Source organism: Dermacentor variabilis, chromosome 1, assembly GCF_050947875.1.
Source record: "Dermacentor variabilis isolate Ectoservices chromosome 1, ASM5094787v1, whole genome shotgun sequence".
Lineage (NCBI taxonomy): Eukaryota > Metazoa > Arthropoda > Arachnida > Ixodida > Ixodidae > Dermacentor > Dermacentor variabilis.
In genome coordinates, this window is record NC_134568.1 from 214623024 (window position 1) to 214635252 (window position 12229).

General features: G+C 42.6%; 1 protein-coding gene across 2 annotated transcripts in view; it reads left to right on the forward strand.

Moving 5' to 3' along the window:
- The window catches only part of Maf1 (repressor of RNA polymerase III transcription Maf1), a 35868-nt gene that overhangs the window by 14626 nt on the left and 9013 nt on the right, over nucleotides 1–12229 (forward strand). For both annotated transcript variants that reach the window (XM_075668530.1, XM_075668540.1), the window contains 2 exons: nucleotides 2010–2254; nucleotides 3608–3694. In XM_075668530.1, the coding sequence (XP_075524645.1) occupies nucleotides 2010–2254; nucleotides 3608–3694 (332 nt within the window). The remainder of the gene's footprint in view (nucleotides 1–2009; nucleotides 2255–3607; nucleotides 3695–12229) is intronic.

Sequence of the window (12229 nt, forward strand, 5' to 3'; positions counted from 1 at the left end):
TGCGACGGCTACGGTGTAGCGGGGCATACCTACAGTGCTTCGCCTACTGAATGTCGCCATGGCACACAGTTCACATTTGATTTTGGATGCTCACGTAGATGCCACTGCTTCTGATTTTGGCACCTATGACACGCCAAATGCAGTTGTCCTCAGTGAGCCGCAGCGCTCTCAGGCAGTGGACTTGCCGTGGCACTCTGCAGCGACCTTGGTATCTATGCTATGTAGCGGACTGCAGCTACATGCAAAATTAGTGCATATGCGCAGTGTTTGCTTTGTGCATGACAGGGCTTGAGTGCGCACTCACACTTATATGCTCCAGTCTGGCTGTGCTACATTTTTCGGACCAGCTTTGTCCTGCACCAGCTTGACTGACAGATAGTAGCCACATCCAACTTGCGCATATTGAAGCACTGTCAATAGCTCAATATGAAGTGAAGTCTGCCACTGGAGCGGTCAGGAGCGAGTGTGCTCTGGCAAGCGTGCGTGTGATCTGGCCTTAAGTTTCGCATGGATTGAGGCTAGTTGAGTGTTCAAAACTAGTCGAAATTAACGAAACCCGACGGCTACAACACTGGTAAGGAGGGTGGCCAAAGTTTAATACCTACGCGGGTGGCCGCGGTTGAGCGTGAACAGACGATAGTTGGCTTCTTCCCGAGCTACATAATTCTTATCAAAATTGGGAAGCATATTTTCGCTTACTTCAGCCTGTTTAATAAACTGCATCAATAAATATACACAGTAACAGTAGGAAGAAGCGTACTGATTCAAACTCCCCTTCTTATTGATGTCAGCTATTGGCCAATCAATAGCAGCTGCGTATGGGAATCTGCTATATTATGAAATGAAGTGTCCAGAAAAGAGTAAGGAGCAGGCTTCTGTTTAAAAGAAAGCATTTGAGAAAAAGGGGACTTCGAGCCCTGCTTGCAAGCTCCACGCACCGCGAATGACTGCAAAATTTGGCTGAGATGTTTGCAGCAGCGTATGCTGTCTGCGGACTGTGTTTGTTCACCAAGCCTGAGGAATTGTTCAGCACCCCTTTAAGAGTTGTAATTTCTGGTGATTATCTTTCTGGACACAGAAATGGCATAGCGAAGGTTTTATTTCATGGTGGGCAGAGGTTCAGCTTGCCACCTCAATAAGCACACGCAAACATAATATGGCGGCCTGAGAGTTTCAGAATAGAGAGGTGAGTTGGCAATTTAGGTGTTAGACCCCAAACCACCCTTTCATATGCAGCTGGGACTCATATAGTCTCTGAATGAATTTAACAAAGCAAGCCTTTGTGGTCTCTTTGTGCTTGCCTTAACTACGCACTTGAACCACCCACTCCTTGAGGTTGGCGAGTAAACACATTCAGTGGTTAGATAACGAACATTTGAACATCTCAGCCAAGTATTGTAGCTATTTGTTTTGCGTGCATGCTAACAAATAACACATAAAGACAGCTCCCCAATTTTTGAAAGGGAGGGCACCTATGTTTACAGAACTGCCAGCCAGCTGACATCAGGTGGCAATAGTCCATAGATGCCAACCATTGGGTGATTGTTTTTGACCATAAGTTACTCTGCACAACCTTCCGGATCTGTCACGAATAGCTAGGAAACGGGGAAGTGATGGTTGTTAACATGTTGCCTGGTCCTGTGACCACTACGTTATTGCTTTTAGGCAGCTTTGTCAGAGGCACTTCCAGAAAGGTTACCATAAATATGTTGCGGAGAAAAAGAAAATACAAGGAAAGATGCGATGGGTAGGGCTTTGCTACTGGCACCACCCTTGCCGAGGAGAGTGGATTAGTTGAGGGGGAATAGTAAAAGCAAGCATTGCACTCCTTATTCCGCCTTTCATGTTTGCCTTTTTTTGAAATATTTCTTGAAAGACCACATTGCTACGAACATGTTTGTCAGGTCTTTGGGGAAAAGGTGTTTCAGGGCCCCTTTGAAATGTGGAATGTGTGTCCACTGTAATCCTTTGTCGCTGAGATGAATGACACTTGTTTCCTTGGCCTGCAGTGGGTGATGAACACTGTGGACAGCAACCTGTTCGCAACAGCTAACCAGGCATACAGTGCACTTCGAAGCCACCTGTGGGCAGCCGTGGAAAGTGAAATCTCACTGACTGAATGTGAGATCTTCAGTTACAACCCAGATCTGGCCTCAGATCCTTATGGGGAGGATGGTTGCCTGTGGTCTTTTAATTATTTCTTCTACAACCGCCGGCTCAAGCGCATTGTCTTTTTCACCTGCCGGGCAGTCAGGTGAGCTACTTACTGGCTTTGTCCTTCAAACTGGGGAAATCAAAACATACTGTTAAAGGGACACTAAAGAGAAAAATAAGTTTAGCTGTATTAGTAAAAAAAAACCTTTCTACAATACCAGAACAGTCATTCTTGCTGTGAGAGGAGGCTTGGTAAACCAGAAAAGATGCAAGAATGAAAGCTGGGTGGCCAATGCCATCTTCAAGTTCCTGCACCAGCTCACTGACTTCGAGGATTTTGATGCCATCTCCTCAGGCCTAGTTAATTTTTTGTACTACAAAATGGACTGCTATTCTCTTTAAAGGAGCTAAAGACCAAAGTTAGCAAGTTAAAGAATTTCTGCTGCATCATACTGAAATCCGTGATGTCACACTGACGTGCTGGCATTCCGGCAAAAGAGGGGGGGGGGGGGGGTTAGATTTTGGTTACTTTTCCAATGATCAACCTGTGACCTTGAAATTGAAAAAAGAAAATTCATTTGTCTAAAGTTGTTTAGTGTTTCTCTTTAGTGGTCCCTTTATAGTGATTCAAGTACAGCACACTCGCAGAACATTATATTAACTATAACAATAGACATCTGTGCATCATCAAATTTGTGTGTCAAGGGGATAAAATTGTTTTTCACAATGCCTTCATGCCACATTATTTGTTATAACAACTGAATCTAGCTTGTATGAGCAAGCTTAAACAGAAAAAAAAGACAATGTTTTGAGTTGGGAAAGAAAAATACTCTGTCATATTTATGGGCAAAGTTTCTTCAGTGATGTAACATGCCACAGAAATTATATTAAGTGGGAAGCCTGTGAAGTTTTTTCTTAGAACCATTGCTAGAAAATCTGGTAGAGCTCCCTCATTGTACAGAATAATAGTAAGTGAGGATTGATTTCTTTGCAGCTTGAGTAGCTGTTCGCTTGGAGACAGCAACCAAACAATCTTATTCATTGTTTTTAATATTAAACGGAGAGGTAATACTGTCAATTTAATGTAGTCTATTAGCACTCTTTGTATGTCTTGAGTAACTGTGTTGAACCATTTCGTTGTTATTGAAAAGGAATTATTTTTGGTGTGTTACCCTATTTAGCATATTTGTGTGTTCTTGCAAAAAGTGTGCTGTAGTGTTACTTTCATAAAAAAAAAAAAAGAAAAGGAAAGCTACAGCTAATCAAGGCATTTTACTTCACAGTTGTGTAGCAAAATGCAAGCAAATAAATATGGAAGTATCTAAAAACTACTACTTTTCCCAAAGCTTGTAGAAGTCTGTGGCCTTTCTTAGACTGTGATTGCTATGATTTAATTGCTTACTGTTCTAATGCGCATCTTTATAGATTTGTAACATCTATTTTTTTCATACAGTGCGAACAGCTTTGAGTATGGCCGAGATGATCTGGAACTCGAAATGAACATGGAGTTGGAAGAAGAGTCTGTGGCCAACACCAACAGGTTAGCATCACTGCTGTCTGAAGTTCTTAATATTTTTAATGAGTTGTACAGAACAGAGGTGCTTGAATATGTCAGCGGCTTCAGTTTTGTAAATAATGCAAGTGGCCTATCTAACGCTAACAGGGCGCCTACCAACCGGGAAAACTGGGAAAACCGGGAATTCTCAGGGATTTTCAATAGTCTAGAAAAATTCAGGGAAAACTTAGGGAATTTGCGCTTCTATCAGGGAAAAGTAGCTGTAATTTTATTGAAAGGGAAAGTAAGTCGCGGTAAAGCTGGCCCGAGTAGGAGAAGTTGCCAGTGTTTAGTCAACGACCGACTTTCCGGACGGCCCGATAATTCGGACTGCTTCGCGGCACCACCACGTACCCCATAGAGCCTATGTATAATAACGTCTGAAATTTCGGATGCAAGAACCCTTCGCCATCCGAGTTTCCGAACTTTTTGCCATCATGGCAGGTCCGAAAGGGCATTAATAAAACTACCACCGGCGCCGTTTTGATTACCTCGTCGCTCCTCGAACCGGCGCACTCGCACGCAGATCCGTTGACAGTCGTAGGCACCACCGCAGCAACGCTAGGCCTAGCTGCTTCTGCGTTTGCTACTAAGCTTCTTGCCGTTCTGTGCCGTGTTTTCCATTTAAAAATTCGCCGCTGTCAGCAATGGCACCGACTCTGCCTTTGTGGTCCTCGCGATTGGCTTCGAAGCTCGGTAAGCACGACGCGTTGCATAATGCTGGTTGCTGAAAGTCAGCTTCGCCTCACAGCAGCAATATTACGCGGTGAAGCACGTGCAAATTATTGCGGTGAAGCTCAACAAGCGTGGGAAGGGGCAATTGTCACGGTAATGATGATAGGAACGATGTTATATAATTTTAATAATTCAACAAAGAATTGTACTTGCTGCTTAAGTCTACAACATAAATGTATCTCTAGTTTAGGTAATAGTACTGTCGAGGTTATATGCAATGACGTACAATCAACATAAATTACTTGCAATATTCACACACACACAAAAAAAAAAAATGGACACGCCATCCCGGCCCTGCGACAGTGGACGTCCAGCGAAGCTCTTAAAAACCACCACTACACATGCTGAGGAGGGTATGCAATGCTTTAGGGCTTTATAATGCCCTCCCCCCCCCAACCCTTCCCACCCCTCAATTTCCACTAGATTTGATATCTGTTGAGTTCACAGTTATTCCAGGGCAATTGGATAAATTCTTTGTTCGCAAAACACATTCATAAAGCTATGAATAGCTTACATGCGTAATATACTAAAAATATCATAATTAGTTCTCTATATTTGAAGTTTGCCTCTATTTTCGCCAAATAAGAACAAAATGCATTGTTTAGTTCATGGAGGACATCGCTGAAACAAAGACAGAAGTTGTTATGACGCATGAAAATAAGGAAAGAAAATGACAGCTCATTATTATTTATGCTTTTAACCGGACCAGGAATGTAAAAATTTTGTCATACATTGCAGTTACAATGGCCCCCCTTCACTTTCCACAAAATATGAACCTGTTGTAAACTAGAGCTACAGACACTGGGAAGCATAGTTGATAGTGGCCATATCCCATGCTCTAATGTTTGAATAAGAAAATTTTACAAAGGCTGTATTTGATCCAACCACTTCACACAGGAACTTTGCATTGGGCACCACCAATTTTCGCAAAATTTTGTCTTGGCGGCTTGTATAGTGCTGCCAGAACAGCGGGCTCAATTCTTCCGCTCTCGTGAGACATGCTCAAACACGCTGGAGTGCTTGCATACATAATTTATTACGAAAGCCATCTATTTTGAACTTCACCTCCACACCACCCATTAATTTGCCCTTACAGTCACCAAACCTAACGAAGCTGCCTTCTTTAGTTCAGCGAGAACACCAGCCGAAATTAATATGTCACGCATGACAAAATAAGAACAAAAAATGAAGGTTCAATGATTATTCGTAACCCTTCACAATAACCCAGATATATTAAAACTATGCGACACATTCCACTTGAATTGCTGCCTACTCCTTCAAAGTAAAAAGTATCGTAAACTCTCTTTGGACAATAGCAGTAGCATGATAATTTCAAACACTTGTTCACCATTTTTTGATGCTGTATTTCATCAACACGCATTTACCATCGCACATAAACTTGGTGTATTGTTCCCCTTATGTTCGCACAATTTTATCTCAGTTGTTATTGTAGTTATGCAAGCGCAGCTGTTTAAGTCTTACACCGCTCTTAAAACAGACTAATAAGGCTATGGACCACTGGCATACCTATTCTACTTGAAAATGCGCATTTAACCCATCCATTTGGAGCATCGCCTAGACCTTATCCATACCATGCCCCTAATTTCCCCTAGAATTGAACAAGGTGCCTTGTTTAGCTCACCGAGAACACTGTAGAAACAAACTACGAATCTCGTAATATCCCCTTCAGTCACGGCATAACATTTGCGAACGCAACTTATTTTGGTCATTACTGTGTAGTGGTTACAAGGAATAGACAGTGAACATTAGGCTTTGAGTAAATTGCATATTCTGCTTTCTTAAGGTGCACCCATTCCATGTCTCAGTGAACTGTGTCACTTCAAATGACCGCTTTCACAAAGGCATTGCACTCTTTGACGTCCCTTCAAAGAGAGTAGTGCCTTCATGAAAGCGAAGTTGGGGGTTTGGGTTGTAATCGCAAAAGGTTATTTCTTCCCTTGTTGTAATGCTTGGGCCCAATAATTAACCTTTGCAAGTAATTTGAGCGGGGGATTCAATATATTTATTGAAGAAACGTAGCACGACTGACTGTACAATTAATGAATATTAGTTACTATGTATTTACGATGGGTCACTATAAAATTCAGAGGCATTCTCCTGCCTTGACTTGCCTTCTATATGGAGTCTCCAGCACCTTGGAATAAAATTGACAGAAATAGCTCATCTTCGAAAATATTTGCTTCTGTATGCATCTCCTTTTTATTAGTATTTGAGAATGTCTCACTATAAGCTTTACGCATTTTTTCCAATATCTTTTTTTCGCTTTGTATTTTACTAGCCCCTCCCTTCTGTTTTCTTTTTGAATAAAGTAAACACTACCCCTTACTATTCAAGCTGGATTAAGTCGTTTTGTATTTATTAGCATGCTTACTGGAGAGTGACTCCATCGGATGACATGGTGTCAGCCCATCTCTTGACATAAAACAAAGTTCTGTGTCGCTCAGAGAATTCGGCAAAGGCACTCAGGGAAAACCTGGAAAACTCAGGGAATTTGGAAATGTCAACTTAACGGTAGACACCCTGGCTAATGACAAAATTCTGGTTCAGAAATGCGAAGAAATTCAACATAGTGATGTGTCATTGAGTAGAAGATTGCACTCACTGACAGGGGCCATCGCTTTCAGTATGCGCCATACTGTGAAAGCTCCTTAATTTGACCTGTGTTAACCCAAAAACTCTGATAATTTGGACTGTCTACCTCGTCCCAGGAAACATGCAGTAGCATCAGATGCTAGTTAAATTGGAGATATTTGCCAGAACATTGGTAAATTCAGACAAGTCCCAGAGTGTAGCAATCATATAGCACCACTATGTGCGAAGAAAAGGCGGCAGTGGAGTCCATGTCACCACATCATTTACCCAGCAGACATCGCTAGTGTGTGGTACTGTCAGTGTCAAATGAAATGTGAATAGCGGAGCACCTAACTCAAGGTAAACTGCACACTGTGCAGTCATCACCATTGACAGGCACACACTTCCAGTTTGACTGCCCTGCGTGATGATGTTCCCTTTGTGCTGCAATATTTTCGTTTCTATTCTGGGGCTCCCTTTTATTTGAAGGTTAGAAAGGATGACGGTGCAATAATGCTTACTGGCACAAACTCCGTTCGTGTTTCATTTGACGCCGATATGGCGCATATGCTTTTGCTGCACTGGGTGATGCTACTCGCGCTATATTGTGATATTTTAGCTTCTGTTTTCTCCGGTTTTTCTTTTGTCACTTTCAAATAAAAGGGAGCTAGAACAGAAATGAAAAGGGGAGCATCATCGCACAGTGTGTTCAAACCGGATGAGCATGCCTGCCAATGGGGATGACTGGACGGTATGCACTATAACTTCAGTTATGCTCTCCGATGTTCAGGTTTCATTTGATGCCGATGGTACATAAGTGACATGTACATAGTATACACCTCTGGTTTAACAAATGTTTCACATCTGTCACCATGGCTACAGGTAGTGCTAGCCAATGCTCCCACAGCTAGGTTATCATGTGTACATAAATGATGAAGAAAGTGGATGAAGGAATAACAGTCACTGTAGCTCATTTGGTAGAGTACTGCATGTGTTGTGAAGGCTGTAGGTTTGACTCCAACCAGCAGCTAGTTATCTTCCATTTTCATTTTTATTATTCGTTTATTACGAATGTAAAATTTTATTGCATATTTATTTCTTTTCCATAATTACTATACAGTTCAATAATGTAATAGTCAGATAAGAGTGTGCGAATATTTGAAACTTTTGAATAACGAATCATTTGGAGATTCATTATTCAAATCGTATAATCACTATTCATAAATGCAAATATTTTTCGAATGCTTTTTAAATATTTCGGAACGTCAACTACACCCAAATGTATATAATATTGGAGCAAAAGAACAGTAAATTTTCACCCCCATGGGCATAGTATAAACATAAAACATGAGAACTTGTGCAGTGGAGCAGGTTATGTTACTTAGGTAGCCATACTTTACAGGCTTTGCAGAAGTCATTCGCTCTCTCTGACGAGCCAAATGCATATGATTAAACTACTTGCTTGCTCCTAACGCACCATTTGTGCTTTTAATAAACAGTGCTTCATAATGTACTATGTATGACAGAAACTTGCTTCTTAAGAATGCTAGGACAGGAACATCATTTTATATTAATTGTGGTAATGGTTTCTATTATTCTAAAAGTCTTCAAAAAGTATTCTATGTTCAGTTTGATTCACTACTGGCACTATTCAGTTCGTATACAATTTGTTCTCAAAAGTCACCACAGTCGAATCTCGTTAACTCGAACATGCTTAATTCGAATATTCGGTTTATTCAAACTGACGCCGTGGTCCCATCAAAGTTATGTGTATTCCAGTAGGTGAAAATGCCTGGTAATTTGAACATGCAATCATTTGCAACTGTTAATTCAAACATACTGCACTCCCACAATGCTCTCAGTAGTGCGCCAAATCACGTGGCGGCTCCTCCGACCAGCATTACTCTGACCCCACCATGGAGGAACAGCTTAGGAGAGACTCCTTAATGTCACGCGCGAATAAACGAAAAGAAAACAAAAAGTGGCAGAAGTTTGTGCACAGGCATGTGCAGGCGCACATCACTGATTACTTCTGTTAGTGACGGGTTAGTGACTTCTGTTAGTGTTGTGGCACCGCAATGTACCCCATAGAGTCAATGTATAAGAACGTCTGAAATTTCGGATGCAAAAAATCTTCGCCGTCCGATTTTCCGGACTTTTCTGCCATGACCGCAGGCCCAAAATGGCATTAATCGAAGCCACCACCACCACAATTTTGATTATTGCGTCGCCTCGAGCTGGCGCTCTCGCATGTAGATCCACTACTGTAATAACAGGGAAGTGAGGTGGTGTGGTGGTTTCCAACGAGACGTCATCCACTTCAGTCACAGGCTTGGACGAGAAGTGGGCTGGCGACTTGCTGGCCGCGCGGTTGCTCTTTAGGGGGCCCGCAGGCGATCAGGAGGCCAGTGTAAGTAGTAATGAAGAAGGTCCCCTAGGGGAACCTCGGAATAGCATCGCCATGAAAAGAAAGAGAGCTCGCCATGCCATAGGCTACGTAAACATCCAGGGCGGCAGAAGAAAGGAAAAGTTGGTAGAGATTGAGGAGCAGTTAGAGAATAAATAGGGGTGCATGCAGTTACAGAAACGCATCTTGGAGACTCGGAAGAGCCGCCAGTGATTGAGAACTATGTTTGGGAAGGGTTTAACAGAACTAAATTGGAAAGAAAGGGCGGGGGAGTCAAAATGCTCATCCATCAGGGAGCCAAATGGAAAAGAGTAAATTCAAACTGTCAAGAGCATCTTTGGTTGTCATGTACAATGAGTGGAAAAACAACTTGGCTGGGCGTAACCTATTTGTGGACCGGAAATGATTGCAGAGTGAAGAATCAAGAGTTATTGGAATACCTAAGTGCTGATATTAATGGTTTCACGAATGATACCGAAATTATCCTATTAGGTGACATGAATTCCCACATACAGGATCTGTATGGCTATACCAACAACAACAGGAAGTTAACACTAGATCTTTGTGAGCAACATAACCTCGTTATCATGAATACAGGGCCTAAGTATGCAGGGCAGACCATGTGGGAAGTGGGGAAATCCGCAATCGACCATTGATTACTGCCTGATGACAGAAGGAATTCACGATAAGTTGAGAGAAATTGTCATTGAGCAGAAAGGGTATAGCAGCATTTAGAGTGACCATAAACGCATCATTTTGAAAATGGGAAATGTAGTTGCAAAAGAAAGCAAGGAGCACAAAATGGCCAGTCCAAATTTGAACCCTGAGCAAATAACAAATATAGTCGCAAGAGTCGAGGAAGAATTTGGCAAATGACCAAGCAAAGAGTGGGAATATGGTGAGCTTCTAACTGTAACAATGACAGAAATACGGAAAGAGAAGCAACATGCTTGATGGAAAGGAAAAAAAGGAACCGAAAAGCTGGTGGAACAAGGAGATACGAGAAGCAATCACCAAACAACAGGAGGCCTCCTGAAAGTACAGGCAGGCAAAAAAAGCGCAGTTGCTACAGGATGAAGTAGCCATAAAATGAAAAATATATTGGGAGAAAAAATCTGTGATTCAAATACTGGTGCAAGCAAAGATAAAAAGTGAAAGTAAACGTTGATTTTCAGAAATACGTGAGAAAAAGAAGGCCGCACCTAGAATATTTTGGAACCACGTAAACTTATTGAGCAGGAAGCCTGGAACAATACAACAACATATCCTAGGTGAAGATGGAAACCAACTAGAAGGGGATGCAGCATTGAATTTCATACAAAAAATAACAGCCGAATCTTTCCAAGGCCATGATGAGGTTTTACTTGAGGAAAAAAAGAGCATGAAAGAGAACCGGATCGAAAAGGGGCTGGTGCAGACAAATTTCAACTGGAAGAAAGCCGAAGAGAAAATTTCAAAGCGCACAGCCACAGGGCTAGACAAGGTTCCCGTTTGGCTGATTAATGAACTAGGACCAAGAAGTAAGGAAGCTCTGGTGAAAGCAGTGGAAAAAACTTTAAAGGGTAGACGAATACCAGACAGTTGGCGACAAAGTAGAATGAATTCAATTTATAAAGGTAAAGGGGAGAAAGATAGAATTCACTTGTATAGACCATTCACCATTAAATCGGTAATATACAGGCTAGCAATGCAGGCAATCAAATTAAAGCTGCAAGCATGGGCAGAGAATAATGGCATTTTGGGAGAGCTTCAGAATGGCTTCAGAATAGGTAGGCATTTGGATGATAACTTGTTTGTTCTTACTCAGTGTATTGAAATATCAAAAGCAGAAAGCAGACCGTTGTATGTGGCCTTTGTAGACATTACAGGAACATATGACAACATAGCAACATTTTGTCGAATATTCTGGAAGGGGAAGGCATGGGTGATGATTGTATACAGCTTTTGAGTGAGATTTGCCTAGAAAATACCGTTTGCGTTGAATGGGAAGAGATGAGGAGCAAGGAGAAAGTTGATATCAACAGGGGACTGAGGCAGGGGTGCCCTTTATCCCCACTGCTGTTTATGATGTACATGGTGAGGGTGGAGAGGGCACCAGAAGCAATATTGGGTTTAATCTCTCATACAGACGGGAACAGCAGCTTCCAGGTTTGTTTTACGAGGACAACATTGTGTTGCTAGCTAGCAAGCAAAGTGATATGCAACGTCTGGTTAATATCTGTGGACAGGAAGGCGAGAATTTGGGTCTGAAATTTAGCATTGTGGGGTTCTCGCCCGTGCTCTTGGGTCAAAGAAACGACAACACAGTAATGCAAACAATCACAAGGGCATTTATTGCACCTTTCGTAGATCAGTCCCTGCTAGCAGAGTTGCTATCCCCAAAACATGCCAATGGGCACGTGACAAATCGCGGAAGTACGACTCACCGCGACCGGGTAGCGAGCGAATATGTTCGCCCCATGCTGGATCCCAACGCCTGGTCGTTCGCGCATACCGTCACACGAACGGTGGCGAGTTCGAACAAGCCCTCGCGAGACAGTCTCGCAGAAGCATGGATCGGCGCACGCGTGGAACGTCCACGCTGCTTGCCGACCTCGAGCCAAAGAGGAAGAGCTTTCTGCTTTCAGCATCGAAGTAACCCCGCCGTTAGGCGGCGTTAACAGCACAACACTCGCGCCATCTCTTGTACTGTGCTTCAACCAGACTGACTGCCGCAGGCATCGTGGCATCACGCAGGCGACGCGGCGAAGCCGGATTGCAGGAGACGGGAGCTATGCGGGAAAACA